Raw genomic sequence first — 17,877 nt, 5'->3', positions numbered from 1 at the left:
TATTCCTGAGCTACATCAACCATTCAAGTTTGAAGCTGTATAAACAACGGTTCGCACATCTACCACATTTTTCTGCAATGCATGTAAAAGTCCACCTAGCTCACCATACGGATAATTTTCCCTTGTTATTTCATGTGGAGCACCTTTCACCTTTCCTACCTTTCCGTCCCTCGATTTCTCTTTACTTCAAGAAGGGTAATGTGTCAATCGTACAAGTGGGTGCCGTTTGGATTCCATTTTTTTCTTGCTACTCCATGCGTTAGGCACCGAGCCCACACGGTTCATAGCTATCTTTATACACGCCAGGCTCTGTGCACGCAAGCTGCTGTCGCATTCTCATCAGAATTTGCCACCCTGCCAGATATGGCTTTATTTCATATCCTTACCCGTCGACAGTGTGACTCAGTTCGAGCGCTCGATGAAACAGTTAGTGCAATAATCAACCTCCTCGTACTGAATACGCTTCCAAGGTTTAGGGGTACTCTTAAAAAGAAACATGAAAAAGAAGACAACGAGTTGATAAATAATGAGCGCTGAGCTCCAGCCTTGTAAACCTGTAAGGTAAAGCAACTTAAGTACATCAGTTCATTGCATTCCACGTCGTAAGACAAAATGAAGCGAGGACATTGTTTTGTCACCCCGAATATCTGTCTACTTAATGTTAGCACTGCCGTGGCTACATCTCTAGAGTCAAACGTGACTGACAGAGTTAACTCTAAGCTTTTAATCTAGTTTAAGAAGTCGGTTTTTCCGAAAACACAGTGCGCAAACTTTAAATTTTTTTAATAAACTATTTTCGAAAGGATCTTTCGTAAGCACCGTATGTCATCATCGGTAAAAAGTGTTTTAACAGTAAGTACTTTAGCCAAATCACACTGCTATTACATGCAGCAACAAAGCATGGCGTGACATTATAGAAACGATGTTAGCTCAGTGTGCGAGAGCGAATTTCCCAACGCGCAGCACATTTCTATTAAGGCAATAATTACACATTACCCGCTACCTGAGTGCAGCCGCATAGAAAAGAAGAAGAAAAAAACTTGTCGTAAAAGCAGTGCCGAAAAAAACTGTTTAAAAAACAAAAAATCTGAAAAGGAATGGACTGCCTCCCATTGCCCGAAGTCACCTGTTATAGCATCACAGCAAGACGAAGATTTGTAGAAAGTTGTGCAGCTTCCGCCTTCTAGTGCCATGTGGTTAGATTGAGGTGGATGGTAACAAGTAATTAGTTTTTCGAAAAGCAAATAACATTAGCAGTTTTTCTCCAGCTCCATAAATTCTCTACGAAAACATACTTCCTACTTAAGTCCGCTCAATAATTCGACTTTAAACCGCCACCTTCTAGCCATTGTTTTTATCGCGTACAAGCCCCATGCAAAATTTTGTACTATAAGCAATAAGAAAAAGTTTCAAATTTCTTGATAGCAGCCCCAATATCACTATCTAGCTAAATACGCATCATAAAAGCAAGGCCTCCTAACTGGAGAGTATACTTTTTCCAGTCATCGAACTGCTGTTTTTGGAAAAAGATCTTAGAATAAAGAACACTTAGTTGAAGAAACCAAATGCACAAAACTAACAGTAGAGTAGCTCTTTAGTAAGCCGGCGAGTATATATCCTCATAATCTAGCATCGAAAGCGTCCAAATTTGTCGCCAGTATACTGACACCCTGCGTGTGCATGTTAGGCATATTCGTGCGTATTTCGCTCACGCTACTTCAACCCAGGGTGACACAGAAAGTGAAACACACAAAGGCCAGCATTCTTAGCGAGCGGCACTCAAGCGGACTGGAAACTTGTCTCTTCGTGTAAGAAAAAAAATCAAAACTGAAGGCGGCAGGGTGTTTTAAAACGTGTTCTCCTCCTCCCCTGTTCTCCGTATAAAAGTGCGCCCCCACTGACACCCATAGACCAAGACCGGAACTCGCCACAACGAACATGCTCGCTAAGGTAAGTCCTTCACTGCCAGCCAGCGGCCACCAACGGCGAAAAGCGGCTGGATTGGAACCCCAGCCACTTCTCGTTAGCGGCGGCGTTGGAGCGAACACGCGGTGCGCACATTCATGAATTTCCCTCGTAATACGCGTACCAACTCATCCGGAGTGGATTACGTGCCCTGTAAGCCGGGCGTCCGAAACAATGGAGGCTTGCGTCTAGATTTGAGAATAATTGGGACGGCCTCTTACTGCAAGTGACTTGCGCGTTGCGCCTCGTACACAGTCTTCTGAAGTTGAGAGCAAATTGGGGTCAACTGCCGGCGCCTTCACAAGTTCGCTCTTTTGGGGGGCAATTATACTTGGCTGACCTTTTCGTAGGCTTTGTCGCTGACTTCGCCGTCCTCGAATCTCCGGTAGTTAGTGGCTAGAGATTAAGATTACTGCTGACTGTTAAAGAGACCTTACCCGCGATACATTAGTGGTGCGGGGAGTCTACTCCAATTAGACTCAACTACACTCTGTTAAAGAGACCGCACTTTTTTACTTTGCAAATACTTGCACACTAAACAACGTAATGCTTTTATGACTTTCCACACTGTGAAGATTGAGAAAGGCAGCGCTGACTTTTCGTTACGTGTTAAAGGTAGACGTAGCAATAATTGGATTTACAAGACGGCTTTTTCCAACTTGCGGAACAGACGACTGGATTAATGGCGCAGTGTAGATTTCTCTTGCTTTGCTTTTGTCTGGTTACGTCAAGTTAGTCGCTGTTTAAGCTATATATATAGTCATTCGTTCTTTTTCTGCGCGTATATTTCGCAAGCTGCTCTTTTTTTTTTTTTTTTACTGGCTTGCTTGTAATGAAAAGCCATGTCATGGTCATGCCTCGCTCATGCCATGCTCATTATGCTGGCGCTTTCAAGGTGGTGTTAATCGACGCGATGCACCATTCTAACCCTGATTGACTGCGCTCTTTTCAGTTGACAGTCGTAATGGCCCTGGTGGCGCTAGCTGTCGCAGGAGGCTACGGTGGTCACGGAGGCACGAGCAAGACATACAGGAAACAAGACGTTAGTAATTTTTACTTATAACGCGTAAATACCTAATACTGAATGCCATTTGCATTTTGAAGTCTATTTGCTACAGATTCGATGTGCAGAAATTATTATTTTTATTTCTAGAGATAAAATGAAGCAGCTGTGGACGATATTCAAACAATGCTGTTCTTTCAAGCTTCCTTTAATAGTTTTCAGCTCCTCGTTACCCACTTTTTAACGTCAATGCAAACTACAAAAAAGACCTTAAATATTTAGAGCTGGATAAAACATACGTCTGCAGTTACTGCCACACTAAATTGCATCGTAGCATAAAGTAGTCCACTGGTAAATCATTTTCTGTTACTTAAATAAAACCCTGAGCAACCGGCGAAATTATAAGCTTAGGAAGTTTTACGCATCTTGCCTGTTTAATGAAGTTTGATACAAAAAAAATCTGATTCCGTTTCTTACTGTAAATCATAAGCGGGGCAAGATATGAAGCCGCGGAGCATACTTCATTGTTACCAACTGTTGTTTTGTTTATCATGCTATAAGTAAGCTTAAATAATTTGGACAGTATTCGGGGACATCAGCTGAGTGCGCACGCGCCGTCTCCACCTCCCCTTTCGCTCTTCCGCCAGGACTACGGCCGCTACGGCTTTGGCTATGACGTCGTGAACGGCTACGGCGCGGCCAACGGCCGCCACGAGAGTGGCTCGGCGTACGGGCCCGTGCACGGCTCGTACTACTTGGCCGACGCGGATGGGCGCCACCGCCGGGTGCACTATGTGGCCGACAAGCTGGGTTTCCGCGCCGTCATCAACACCAACGAACCGGGCACCAAGAGTAGCCTGCCCGCCGCCGCGCCGTACCACTCGGCGCACGGAAAAGCAGTGCCTGCCTACGGACACGGCTATTACGGTTAGGTCGTTGTTGCGGAAAACAGTATGTTTGAGCTAGGCACTAGAGAAGTGGCTTCGCAAGTGCAAACTGAAAAGGGTTCAAAGTGCCCATTTCTCTCTAAATAGCGGAAAATCAAGATAATAAGAATAGTGGTCTCAGTACTCACGCTTTCAATTATTTACCAGATATGAAGAACTGATCTTGTAAAATATGTAGCAAATGTGTACTGAACACAAGTGAACCATTCCCAAAAGGAGGAAACGACCACCGTGTGTAATTTTTATGCCTCACTAAATGCGTAGCAGTGGTTTGCTAAAGAATATTTTAATCTTCCTGTCCCTCGAAAGCAGTACCGTTCATGGGCGGTCTATCCTTCGTAGAATAACCGCTCGGAAATGCAAATGAAGCCATACAGCTCACCTATTCAAATACATCAATGAAAAGAACAGTAACAGCACCCTACAAATGATGTAAACAGAAAAATAAAAAGTTATTAAACGACGCGTTACATTTCAGTGGCTTCTTCAAATCCTATATTTTAGTTTTTCTCAAGTGTGCTTGCATACTGTTTTGTTTTTTTTTTCCTTCTTGTATCATTTTTTTCTTCAGTATGTAGGTAGTAGTGTGAGGTCTAATAATTGAGACCTGGCCATTGCCATTCATTACCACGACTCATCGCCATTTGGTATGGTGAGTAAGCATATTCAATGCTATAAGGAATGACGTTCGCTCAATGGTTTGCTCCAATATTTATTAACAATCAGCGCGCTGACTCTTACCTGCTCTCCAATACTCGCGGCACGAGCTGCTGCTGGTTTCTTCCTTAGAAGATCTAAAGAAAGAAAACTTCCCTTGTTTCTGCGACTGCAGCAAGCGCAGAAGCTTGGCAGGTGTAAGATTTAGTATTCACTAAATACAAACCTGATTCCCGCAAGGCCGTGGGTTTTCAAAAAAAAAACTTTATTTTCTTCAAAAGTAGGCAGGAAGCTCGTTCTTGTAATTTAATATACCGTATCTTTGCAGCTTCTCTGGAAAAATTGTGTCTAGTATTTATGTGCAGGATAAAAACGATCGTACCGAGCAGGCTAGAAAAGACCACGAGCAAAGAGAAAATGACTTCATGCAGTCTACTGTCTCCTAGTTATAAATCTCCCATAGCCTGAGTTGCTTCGGGACGTTAAACCCCACAAACCAAACCTAGTTATAAAGAAAACCTTTTGTAGCCTGCTATCACCGTATCCACTCACACTAGTTGTCATCTTCTGTTTTAGAGTAACGACTTTCTGAAAAGAGACTGAAAAATAGATAGAGGACAGTATCTAAGTTGACAAACATCATTATGTGAACAGGATAGTTCTTTCTAACTAAATAAGATGAAAAGGTGAAACGTAACAAAATCGTTCATTTATTATCTCTGTCCTCGCCCTTTGAGGGAAATGTGGCGACAGATCAAATGCATTTTATGTAGAGTATACAAAATCTAGTATCGAACAAATTGTTTAGTAAGCCACATAAAAAAGTAAGCCATTATCTGCCTAATCTGACAAAAATCGGAGATTGTATGAAAAACAGTGCGCTTGTACTGCAATGTCTTCCTTGCTTGACGCATCATTGAATGAATAAAAAATGAGCCACCGACCAAGCGAAATATTTGACTTCAAAGGATAATGTGAAATGTTTCTTTAGTGTCCTTGATATTCCAAATAGACGGTTAAAAAGTTACAACGAACTTGCAGCACTAATGGGAATACCGGTGAGAAAAGTCGGTAGCAAAAAAAAATAAAAGTAAAATATGGAGGTCTGATCCGTCCTAAGCCTACATTATTCCTCTACTGGGATGCACGCGTGCTGACAAATGTTCTGTTGCCCCCGCCCACCTCCCCCATTAAAACCTTCAGCTTCTGGGGGAGGTTAGTTTCAATCATGTGTGTACCTGTGCTGTCGCACTGGACAGCGAGTAATGGCATGGAGTAATTTAGGCAAGACGCATAGTTCATTCTGATTAAAGCAACGTGTCATGCAAAGATGCAATCAATGTAGGGTGCACCTGTATAACACTGGCACAAAACGGGTTGACAACAACTGTGACTCCATTTAGTACGCCCATGAATACTGACAAGCACTTTAATTTCTTAGCGTCCACATTAAGTCATCGCAGATGATGAGAGGAGCCTCCAGTGTCCACGCAATACGTGGGCTCAGATTCGCGCAATTCATAAAAACAGTGGCCATGAAATTTTTTACGTGTTTTGGGCGGTGTTTGACAAAATATACATTAACGTTATCACCAAATCTCGTTCGCTGACATCGCAATTTACGGCCCACATCTTCAGACATGACCTTTGGCCTTATTCAACATCTGCGGTGTCCTCAGCACTCGACATATTTTTTGTGCACCTTTCGCTAATAACGACGCCTGCAGCGTTAACCTCGTGCCGTTGGAAGAAGTTAACACAGATTGATTTGACGAGTGCAACAGGCTCGCCACTCTTGCTTGGATCGCGGAGATGGCGCAAGATGGCCCCACTTGTCCTGAAACATGGGCGAAAACGGCTGTCTACTGCGAGGCGACGGCAATCCTTGACGCCGGGATGCATGCGCTAGAAACTATTTCATAGTAACTTTCTTGTGCCTTATCAATGGGGCTATTGTAGATTAAATAAAAAAAGAACGTTCGAAGTGAGTGCTGCTTCCCTATAGGATCTTTTCATGTACGTTTTCAAATACTTCGACACACGATTATATTTGTAACTCCAACACTAAGGAAACTGTGATGGTCCTATAGCGCTTGGTTGACTGAACCATGAAGAACAATGGGAGGGGAAAATGGTAGCATCAAATCTATTCCTGCGTTAAAATTGTTTGTTGTGAAAAGAAATATACGATTTTTGATAGCGAAACTGTTGTGACAACAGCAGTTTCTGTAATCACGTCAGAATTTTGTGAAGTGAGAGCACAAAATTAGTACAGAACCACAGGCTACAGAAAAGTACTGCAGGAAATGTACGCCACTATGAGAAAGTACTGCAAAGCTACAGAAAAGTATGACGGTGCGACAGCACTACACAGTATTTTGGCGTATTTCTGAGGCGGTTCTGTACCGCTTTTTATTTTTGACTTAGATACTACTGGTCAGTCACTATGGCGTCGTAACTCGTGGGTTGAGGAAAACATATACAGCAGGACGTGCGTATAGTATCCACGTCTGTGCAGCATGCGTGCGTAGTCTCACAAGAATTTGCCACAGCCGCGCTTTCTATGGCAAAAACGAGTCAAACAAGTCTCCATATTTTAGCTAATTTCTTGAGACTGCCCGCAACCGTCAAAGGGAAAGCCAAGTGAACATAAATCACTGCTTCCGGTAATTCTTAATTGTCGTTGCGCCGTACTAAGGTGTGATTCCAATATATGAAATAATAATATTTAGCAATATTTAACCATGGGGTGTGGCAACGTTCAACAGATTTCGCTGCCAGCACGTCTCGCTACGTAGTGCCGGTGGCCGTTATTACTTGATGTGCCACTGAAGTTAGTTTCCTCGCCCATTTTCATCACTGTTATTTGCACTAAGTTCATATATGACTCGTTCCGCGCGTATAATTTTACAGCACGCTTTCCATCACGTTTCCTATTGTAATGCCAAGAAAGAAAGGAAAAGTTCAAAGTAATGTTTTGATTATCAGTATGCTCATTACAGGGCATTCAAGTATCGCAACACAGACACAAAAGAAAGAGGACACCACAGAAAGCTTCCGCATTAACGTCCCATGTTTGAGTGAATATCGCATATTCCTATTCCATGTTTCCTGTGTGGGCAGTCTGTTTAGAGTGTCACCGAACGCTGTAGTCCTCACGCTTCCAGCACAAAGACGTCTTCTCTCAATGCTAATAACTAGAATTCTGTCGAGTAAGGTTTCGTTTTTCCTCTGTCGGCATCGATCGTGTTCCTTAAATAAGCAATGAGATCTCTTTTACATTGGAGTACGAGTCCCCTGACGCGTCCAATTATTCCATTTTTTAAAGCTCACTATATGTTCACATGGTGTTTGCTTAATTAAGATCCTTCCTCTCCCTGCTTCCGCATACCATTTTTAAAATTAATGCTTCATTTTCGTAATCATTGGAGCTCCACATTTCACCAACCAGAAAAAAGTGGGTCGGAATGCGTTTTTATAACTGTATTTCTTGTTACATATACACACAAACCCTTACACATCCATATATCTGGTGCACTCCAAAGATAATTACCGCTGTCAGCGAAACATATCTCATGCGCCGAATTATTCCGCGAGCCTTGCAGCCTAGCGCTTTGAAAAAATATACATGGGCGTTCAAAATTATTTGGCACAGCCGTTCCTTTTGGAAGCTGGGAAAGATACGTCAGCGCGACATCTAAATGATTGCTATATGAGGCAAGACGAACAATATGAACAGAGTTTTAACAAAAACAAATTACAAAAATTAACAAATCTAAATATAAATATTTGTTGTTACAAATGAAAAGCTGATAGCTGGCAAATTAAACACAGATCCCGATTCTAAAGTATCGGTACAGCAGACTGATTCAAGCAACGTGTAAAACACGCGTTTGAAAACCCACTAAAATTGTACTTCATGCTTAGATAGCATTATAATGGCAAAGCTAGCTGCTTGCGCATGTTGTCCTGGAAACGACGTCAAGACCTCCCACGTAGTAGAACACGTGCTCCGTATAAGTGTTTCAGTATTAAATATTCCGACGAAGCGATTTGTTGAGAGTGCGAGGGGAGACAGCCAATTGGATCTATTTCGAAAGGTGTCATTCTCAGCTTGCATATCGAAGCACGAAGCGAATTTTGAGATGTAGAAAACTGGGCAAACAAAAATGAAAGTTGCTCAGCTTTGATATTGACGCTCCTCAGTTTCTCACAACATACATTTCCGCGAAAACTGAAAACAAATTACCGCCTTATAATCCACAGGTAAATATTATTCTTCTAATCACCAACCTCCACCACCCACATTGTGTCCGTTTTGCTCCAAAGCAGACCTGAATAGACCGCTCAGACATATGTCTCGTAGGCTCTACAGTGCAACTTTGTAACAGGGTGAAAAACCACACTTCATGTGTACCATCAAGATGTGTACCATCGCTGCAACACCGATCCGTCTCTAACTATCTAGAATCCCCCTTCACTAAAGTCCGACGATGAACATTCTGGGATTGTCGGTTCATCAGTATAGAACGGGGACCACCTGGCTTTCTGAGGCTAAAAAGCAGGCGATGCAGACCTTGGGCATAATCAGACGTATTGCTCCTAAATCCGGTGGCGCTCGCTCCCACATCGCATGGCATTTGGTGACAGCGGTTCTGCAGCCACGCTCCATTTATCAAGCATAGTTTCGGCACTTGACAACAGCTCAATGGGATCGTCTAGAAGCAGTTAAGAGACAGGCTTTGAGAACCATCACTTGTCTCCCCCGCATCACACCGGTCGTGGCACTACAAGAGAACGCTCGGCTCAACACATTAGATGAACTGGCACAGCAACACCGTGATGCTCGTAGCCTTAAGGCGGCCCTTTTGCACACACCGCGAGCGCTCCGGGCCTATGCTACATCGCGCACAATGTTGCCGCCGCCATCGCCATTTCTTGATTCATGGAATTTTGTTCAGCTGAGCGAAAACAAACCTACTGATATTCATCGACCAACCACATCGTATGCGACATCATCCCTTCGTGAAAGGATCACAGAAAGAGATACCAAGCTGCCCCAAGGCTCGATAATTATATATGTAGATGCCAGCATTGACAGATGTGAAAAGACAACTGCAGTTCATTGTCCTTGTAAGCCGGCACTTAATACTACATCTATATAACAAATTGCAGAATCTCCTTCTTCAGTATGTGCTGAGCTCGTTTCCGTCCAAGACGCGCTTCGCTCTGTATCGGACATAACCTTACCATCTACACTCAAAATTGTCATCCGCACCGACGCCCTTCAAGCAACACGTCTACTTCGACGCGTGAGCCGAAGCCCAAAAATGTGCCAGAATATACACCATTCGAATTGAGTGCGTCCAAAATGACCCATTCAGTTCGCAAAGCTATGCATTTTCTGCAACCTGACAGGTGACTCTACCCTCCTCAATGCCAGGCTTTCTTAGTACGGATGATGCCACTCTGCTTCTCACAAGAAAGAAGCACCTCCACAGCCGAACACGTGCCCTTGTTCAACCATGTGCGGTTACTCTCCCTAGCGGTCTTACCCGCGCAAAGGAGCAATTGCGCTAAGCAGCATCCGGGTCGGGGTTTCCCTCACACCTGTTGTAGCCCGGATATGGCCTCAATACCGATATTTATATCAACGTCGAGGATGTCCTGTCTGCAAGTCACATATCAACGAGTCAGATATATTCACCACTTGTTTTGGGTTTGCCCGGCACTGAAGCCGACGAGAATTCGGCATCTGGTAGCAGTGTGACCCTCGCCAAACAACTCATCTTATATTACTCCCTTATATTATTAAGTGTTGCGCTACAAATAATGCAACATTTGCTGTGGTGTCGCCTCATGGTAACCACAAAATTACGCACCAGTACGACCACACTCCCAGCTCCGCTCAATTTTGAGCTTTGAGCAATTTTGGCTGCAGTCCCGAAAATAGGAGAGGAAGCATTACGCGGAGTGCGAGGATCCGCAGGCCGAGTAATATATACCGACAGCTGATAAGCCCTCTCTATTAGGTGATCGTCGCAGCCGATCACCTCATGTTAAACTTCAACACGCTCTCGTAATAAGCATTGCATGATGTTGCCTTCACCAACATCTATCCATTCACAGTGGATCCGCAGACACCAGCATAACATTGCACTCAAGAGGTGCATTAACAGTGGAGACGTTTTGAGTAATGAACTTGGTCCACCTCAAACCTACATTGACCAATTAAAGAAAAACTGAAATCCAAGAATTCAGTTGTCTGCAGGCTCAAAGCCGACCTGGAATATCTTCAAAATAGACTTGGCCACACTCAATGGTTGTTTTTACAATCCAAATCCGAATTCACTTTATTTCCAACCTTCAAGTTGGATGTCCCCCAGGGAAAAAACTGTCACAGACAGCTTGACTGGGCTCTGGAGACCTACAGGCAGCATCTCGCAGTGGATTTCACAGCACAATCAAAAATGGATATGAACATGAGAGCAAAAGCAGTGCTTACATTTCCTAAAGAAACGTTTCGTTCTGAGAAACATCACACATATTAAGTCAAAATATTATTAAATATGAATGCACAGTCAATGATGGGACATTTTCGCACTATACTACTATGTTGTTTGGTAGAGTCAAACAATGTGTATATTTTATTTTCATTGTGCGTTTGATACATGGCATGGCACACCGCACGCCCCGTGCCATGCATATAGCCATAAAATGATTGGACCATGCCGTGGCGCGCTCCGGCTGTTATAATTTCAGCGCTCTGTCAAACAAAAGGAACACAGAAAATAAATACGTGGCTACAGGATCGCCTCTACTGCGGCTCCACTTGGTAATTTGGCGAGCAGGACCGTGTTTTATTGAAGCAAGCCAAGCGACAGGCCTGCTTGTAAGAAAAGACCCCCGTCAACTGCCTCGATTCGAAATGTCGCTTGTAGACGAAATCGCAATGCATATTTAATTCACTCCACCACCCTCCGTATGCAGCACAGTACTTTTGCTCCATAGGTACGTACACACATATGTCAAACACGACGAATCACGGTAATAATGGTGCATGCCTAGCACAGACGAACTGTCCATGTTCGAGCACTATTAAGGGTTGTGGTGGTGCAAGAACATTTATTGTGGGAACCAGGGTGCATTTCAAGGATTGAGGTGGTTCCTGATCCCGGCTGGTGTCTGTCAGGCCGTGCCTGGCTGCGACTGCTTCAGCTCAGTCAACCAGCATCTTTTGCTATTGAGGGTTCTATGCCTGCTCTGCCTCTCCGCGCACGCAAGCCTTCGCCGTAGCAGGAAGAAGCGTGGTTATGTAAGGCAGCCATGGCGGTTGCACGTAAGCCTTGCATGCAACGCTTTGGCGGGAGGGCTATAAACGGACAGGCCACGAAAAGGATCGAGCGTGGGGAACTGAAAGGCTTTGCTGCATGGGCCGTGGCACATGACGCAACTTTTCCGGCTAAGGCACCCATTGTACTCCTTTGGGAAGAAGGAATTGCCCTGTAGTAATAAAACAAAAAAGAAGCTGACCGAGCATCTGCTATAGTTGGCACGCCGGTCACCTGCGTCATCGGCATAAGCGGTCATAAGATATTGTAAAAGGGTGCATCGCGGAGAGTAGCGTGCGGCTGAATACACGCCCACATGTCACCGGCGGCAGCTCTGAAACGATGGCGAAACCGTGCCGTTGACAGTACTCACTCTGTGTGCGGTCTCGATTCTGTTCCTTTCCGTCGTTTTGAGTCCACCCCTCTTAGCGCATGACTGCTATAGTGTGCATCACGTGATTTCTGTGTGCACTCTTTGTTCCACGTCTTTAGACTTCTCGAATAGCGGAGAGTACCCACAAGCCGGGTCTGAGGACCTTGAATAGCAGTTGAAAATTTGCAGCTGTGTATTTGCTACGGCTGCAGGTTTGTAACTTGTCGAGCTTGTATACTTTCCTTTAACATGCATTGGTAAGCTCCATTCTAAGTTAAAATGAATTTTGAATCAGTGTACCCAACAAAGCAATAGCACATTGTGCAACCACAGTTCGTGCACTTAAAAAAGTAACACTAACTCGCTTTGTCGTTGATATCCAGTTTTTTACGTATACTTAACCATTCGGCAGTGTTTACGGTTATTTAAAATGTTCGTTATTTATTTATTGTATCCGTTATTTATTTAAAAGGGATCAGCGAGATGCATGGAAAAAATAACTAAACGTTATTTTCAGCATTGCAAAAAGGTTACCTTCTTGATTTAACTATATGATAGGCTGAGAAACTACAAAGAGTTCATGAATCACAGAAACCACTCAAGGATGTTTCCCCATTTAAAAAACAATGATCCACCATTTTCCGAAACATAACATATATTTCACCCTTTCATTAGCTATTGAGATAGCGCTGCGGCATCTTGACAGTAATCAAGACAAAAGGCGCGAGTTCGCTTAGCAAACAGTTTGTTTTAACGAAAACCAGTCCTAAAATATGAATAGTAAACTACAACTGCTTTTTGCACGCTATGAAATGTAACTGTGATAGCTAACGATATAAAACTCTCGAGAGTGGTTTTTCGAGCAGTGTGATGGCTGTCTTTTCACACGGTGTAAATGACAATATTTTGCCGCGTTCCTAATGAACCTCCGGCAGTTGCGGACTCACTATGCGGCAGGAAGGCAGGCTCTGCTCTCGCGGTTGGTATACTATATCAAAAATATAACAATAACTGGTGGCCATTTAAGCTTCTCGTTTACTGGTGTGCCGCGGCAGCGTTAGTGGCTTTCGTGGGAAGCATCTGCGGAGGCTAGTTGCAATACGTGCACTTGTCTGCTCACTTACTCCTCAATCCCTTAATTTGTGCTTGTAGTATCTCACATATGGACATTTAAATATTGTCATAAGCTACCAGATAACGTGGAAGAACGCCCGGCATGTATATATACACAAACATTTGATTTATGCATGCCCTATGAAGGTACCTACGTGGCCTAGAAATATAGAGTGTCTTAATGCAAGGATCAACGGATCACGATGGATTTCAGTGCCATTTCACAGAAATAAGAGTTGAGTTTGTGCTCTCGTGACGTGCTGCAACCTGCCTGGCAATCTGTGGCCGGTATTCTCCTCACAGCTACCACTTGCCAGAGGCAAGACAAAGTGGTTTCTCTCACAAGGCGATGGTACCACTTGTTTTTTGGAGTACGGGTCATTTAAACCTTCCATGTAAAAATGGAAACAGTGTAGCGCCTACAGACTCCGCTGTTGGATTTTTTTCTGATATCTAATGCTTTTGCATGTAGGTACAGGTACGAACGAGGCGAAAAACAAGGCGCCTGTGTACTATTTGATGTCAGGGCACATTAAAGAGCTCCGGGAAGTTGAAAGCCTGAGTCAGTTTTGAGGCGTTCAGCATTATGAACCAGCAAACATTAGGCGAACTACGCGGTTTTAAAGACACGGTTATAATAGTTTTATGGCTGGGCCCCTTGTACGCAACATCGCTCCGTTCCAAAAGATCTACTTTCGCGATCGATTTCATCTATGTGCTGAAAGGCAAACAGGTCGCCAAACATAACACAGCCCATAACAGTAGCTGCACCACCATAAACCATACTAACTGCCCGAAAAAAAATTGATAGCAGAAGAACATTTCAAAGTGTCTGCTATAGCTCTACTTGCAGTAGCTGGATTCTTTATTTTTTGCGCCGCGTCCTGTAAGAAGGACACAGGTGTACTATGAAAAGCTGCAAAAGGGACAATCAGCTGTGTCGCTCGCGTTGAGCCTCATGTGTCTTTAGCATGCCTTCCGTATGCTCCGAGTATTTGGCTGATATATTTGGCTGATATAGTAGGGGCTGTAAATATTCGCTAGTCTCGCTGGGGACAAGTCTAATCAGAGCTTCTGGCCTGTCAAACGAGTGCCACCCAAGAAATGAAAGTTTCCGCCGCCGTAGTGACTTCGTTCGATGATGGACTGGTAAGGCTGGAGAGATCAGCGAAGAGTAAGGTCAGAGCTTTCGGTGACGGCGGTGCTGCAGTTATCTGGGAGAAAGAAAAAAACACATAACGAGACAGTGAGGGAAGCAGTCAGGATAATAAACTTTATGCTACATTTTTTCACTGCTGACATTTTTAGTTATTTTCATTAGTCATACCTGCACAATTTAAATGCCGAAGAGGTTATAATAATTGTTTCTTGCGAATGAATTCCTAAAGATTCATGTGTGCAATGAAGCCCTCGTTGTAGTTTCTCTTGAAAAATGTTTTTGGAAGAAACTCTTTCCTGCAATTATGTATGAAGCGGTCTTATTATTTTCACATGTAATAAGCGTCTGAACAAAGAACACTTTAAGTTAGTAATACAGAACAAGAATTTTCGAGCCTGCTGAAATAAACTCGCTTGGTTGCACCTTGACCGCTTATCTTCTCTGTATGATACTACAGGTGTGTTATTCGTGGGTTTTCAAAAACTGTGCGTGAAATGCTGTTCTGAAAGCCGCCATAACATCCATAATCAAAAATTGCCCATAAAAAAAGAATATCGTTTAAACTCCTACGTGCCACAGAAGCAAATATATGGAACATGTGAAGTGTTACAACACTATGAAACATACTTGAAAGAACATGAAACGCCCACTGTATGGAGTTTTACGTCGCTGAATAAAGAAAAGGGTATTTGAGGAAATTCTGTGAATGGGGATGTCGTGTTGACGTCATATTCGCTCCTTGCACAGTTGCGGAGGCAAAGTTGCCGGCTACATTACTTTTCGTTTTACAAACCGCTTCGTAACACTTTTTTTTCCTTTCTTGTAGTACCTTCCGGTCAGTGAATGCAGCAACGCTTTTTTAATCCCTTCGCAGGCATCTTGAATATTCAGATGTTTGTGAGTTGCGATTCTATAAGGAGTCGCTACAGCACATGTGAGATCTGCCCGCCCACGTCTAGAAATGCGCGCATTTTGACTCTGTCTGTCCGAGGAAAAAGGGATTTCAATGGCTTAGCCGACGCCGAGTGTTCGGCCGCTAGAACATTTTCGTGCAAGCAACCAACCTCTTTGGTCCTCGTTTCCTGTAGACAGCGCTGCCGGGATGACACGAATGGGAAAATCGGCTATCGCCTTTTTACTGTTCACCTCTCAATATTTTGCTCTTGTTTCTTTATCCCAATTGTATACATTACAGAATATTGGGATATACATGTTATGCACAACTGGTGTGGGCAGGACTATCTGTTTAGGTCGCTGTTGGATACCCTGGTTGGGCTACATGCTTCAGAGCAGGCACAAAGGTCAAAAAAATTCAAATTTCACAGTGTTTACCAATCATCCGAATGACCCCCCAATAAAACTCAATGCTGATAGTAGCAGTAGAATTGTTTCCGAAAAAGTATGCCAACGTTCCTCAAGTTCCACATCGTCCGCGGTAAAACAGAAGATGAAACGAGAAAGAGGAAAACGAAATTATATGATGTAGGAATATATTGTTACGAAGCGGCAAGCCGATGAAGATAGGAGACAGAACATGACCGATGACGATGGTAGATGACGTTTAATCAATGTTCGCGGCGGGCCTATCGCGAGCGCTCCTGCCCGCGCCACTGCCCGCTTCTTCCTTGTCGTCCGTAACATGACCCGGGGCCACCGAGCGATCGTCCCGATCGTGGACGAGGAAGTTTAGCGATGTTAATGATTTTATGGCGTGATGATGGGCGTGTCTGGATGCTTGAAGAAGAAGAGGAAGAAGAAAGAATAGAACGGCTTGCCGGTACGATGTCTGATGCGTGGGTGATCCGCCTCCCTTGGAGCTGTCAACCATCCGTCACCAGAGTCCATGGGACCGATGGCTCGAGGTCACGTCGGGCAGCTTGGGCGGGGGTTGCGTGTTCGTGTCCATCGGTTCCTTCGGGTCGTTCGGGTCTTTCGAGTCCTTCATCTCGGTTCTGATTGGTCTGTTCTCCTTGTCTTCAGGTCCGGGCTGGGAGCTGGGCAGTGGTAGTTATTCAGGTCTGGGCTTGAAGGGCTGGGGCGAAGCTGCTCGGCGATGTCCCTGGGCCCTCGGTGATGGTTCCGGCTTGAAGATGGCGTCGATGCTCCAAGGCGAGGATGGGGATGTCGTACGCCGCACCTCCAACCAAATGTTACGAAGCGGCAAGCCGATGAAGACAGGAGACAGAACATGACCGATGACGATGGTAGATGACGTTTAATGAATGTTCGCGGGCCTAGCGCGAGCGCTCCTGCCCGCGCCACTGCCCGCTTCTTCTTCCTTGTCGTCCGTAACAATATTTTCACAAATTCGTAGTCATAAGGATGGTGGGAGAAAGTAGAAGTTTTCCACTCCTAATTTATTCTATGTGAAAAGAAAGGAACCCTTGCATATTTAATATCACATTGCGCAATGCTTCATTGCGCGCACGTAGTAACTCAACCCAGGAGCATATTGTTTGCGCTTTTCTAATGTACTTGGAGGTAGTTTTGTGTTTGTTGAATTGGCATATGATGAGAGTTATTTATCATCGTGCAATCGCCAGAAAAAGTTTGTAAGGAATCTGTAAATAACAAAACACGTTTTAGATATCCTGTCTTAACACTTTCGGCGCACTAAACCGCTTCACTATGCATACGTAATCCAAAGAATACTTACACATAACATTCGTTGTTCATGTAGCTGTGGTATATAAATATGTAAATCTATGGCATTGCATAATTTCCTTAGTAAAAACAAATTCGCTACAGCCGGATATGATTCTATGATTTTTCGAGTTCAGAAGATTTCTTACTCCTTTATTTGGGCAGCTCTTTAATTGAACGTTGATAGGACTCAAGTAGATTGCATCGCAGTACTGAAAACAGGGTCATATGCTTTTATAACGAGTGGTGTTGGAGCATCGCTATAATGTTAATTAAGAAGGACAAGGATGGCGATCTTGATCCTGACAGCAGCAGGAAAAAATAAACGCCGGAGACAAAATACTTGAAAATAGAATAAAAATTTAGTGCCGGATAAAAAGGGACAATAAAGCTGCTCCCGAAATAGGAAGTGCAAACGCCAAGAAAGCATCTCTGACATTAAATAAATATATATTCGAAAAAGTCAAAATTATTTGCGTGAAACGGAAATTGAAAATAGGTAGCGCCAAACCTAAAGACGGTGAAAAGGCATGAAAAATTATGTGAGAACAGTGGGGTGCGTCAAAAAGCAAGCCACTGTGCAGTGCTGTTACTAGATCATGCTGAACGGAGATACCAGCTGAGACAAAACGAAACTTTACGAATTAAATATGAAACATAAGCGCACTCCAGGACAGCCAGCAGCA

At 43.8% G+C, this 17,877-nt stretch overlaps 1 protein-coding gene across 1 annotated transcript; it reads left to right on the top strand.

Annotated features, from left to right (window-relative positions):
• Positions 1-1,938: 1,938 nt before the first annotated feature.
• On the top strand, positions 1,939-4,342 carry LOC146199559 (adult-specific rigid cuticular protein 15.7-like). The gene is made up of 3 exons (XM_084592782.1): positions 1,939-1,950; positions 2,918-3,007; positions 3,616-4,342. Exons 1-3 carry the CDS (start codon positions 1,939-1,941, stop codon positions 3,898-3,900), a joined length of 387 nt encoding a protein of 128 aa, XP_084448908.1. The 3' UTR covers positions 3,901-4,342.
• Positions 4,343-17,877: the final 13,535 nt, after the last annotated feature.

Source organism: Amblyomma maculatum, chromosome 2 (assembly GCF_055883805.1).
Source record: "Amblyomma maculatum isolate TAMU_Amacu chromosome 2, ASM5588380v1, whole genome shotgun sequence".
Lineage (NCBI taxonomy): Eukaryota > Metazoa > Arthropoda > Arachnida > Ixodida > Ixodidae > Amblyomma > Amblyomma maculatum.
Note: the sequence above shows the minus strand (reverse complement) of the source record. Positions and strands in the feature narration are given on the sequence as shown.

Bases quoted from the DNA above. Each gene is read 5' to 3' on its own strand.
- LOC146199559 (XM_084592782.1), top strand. The intron at 3,008-3,615 runs GTTAGTAATTTT...CTCTTCCGCCAG, and splicing joins AGACATACAGGAAACAAGAC to GACTACGGCCGCTACGGCTT.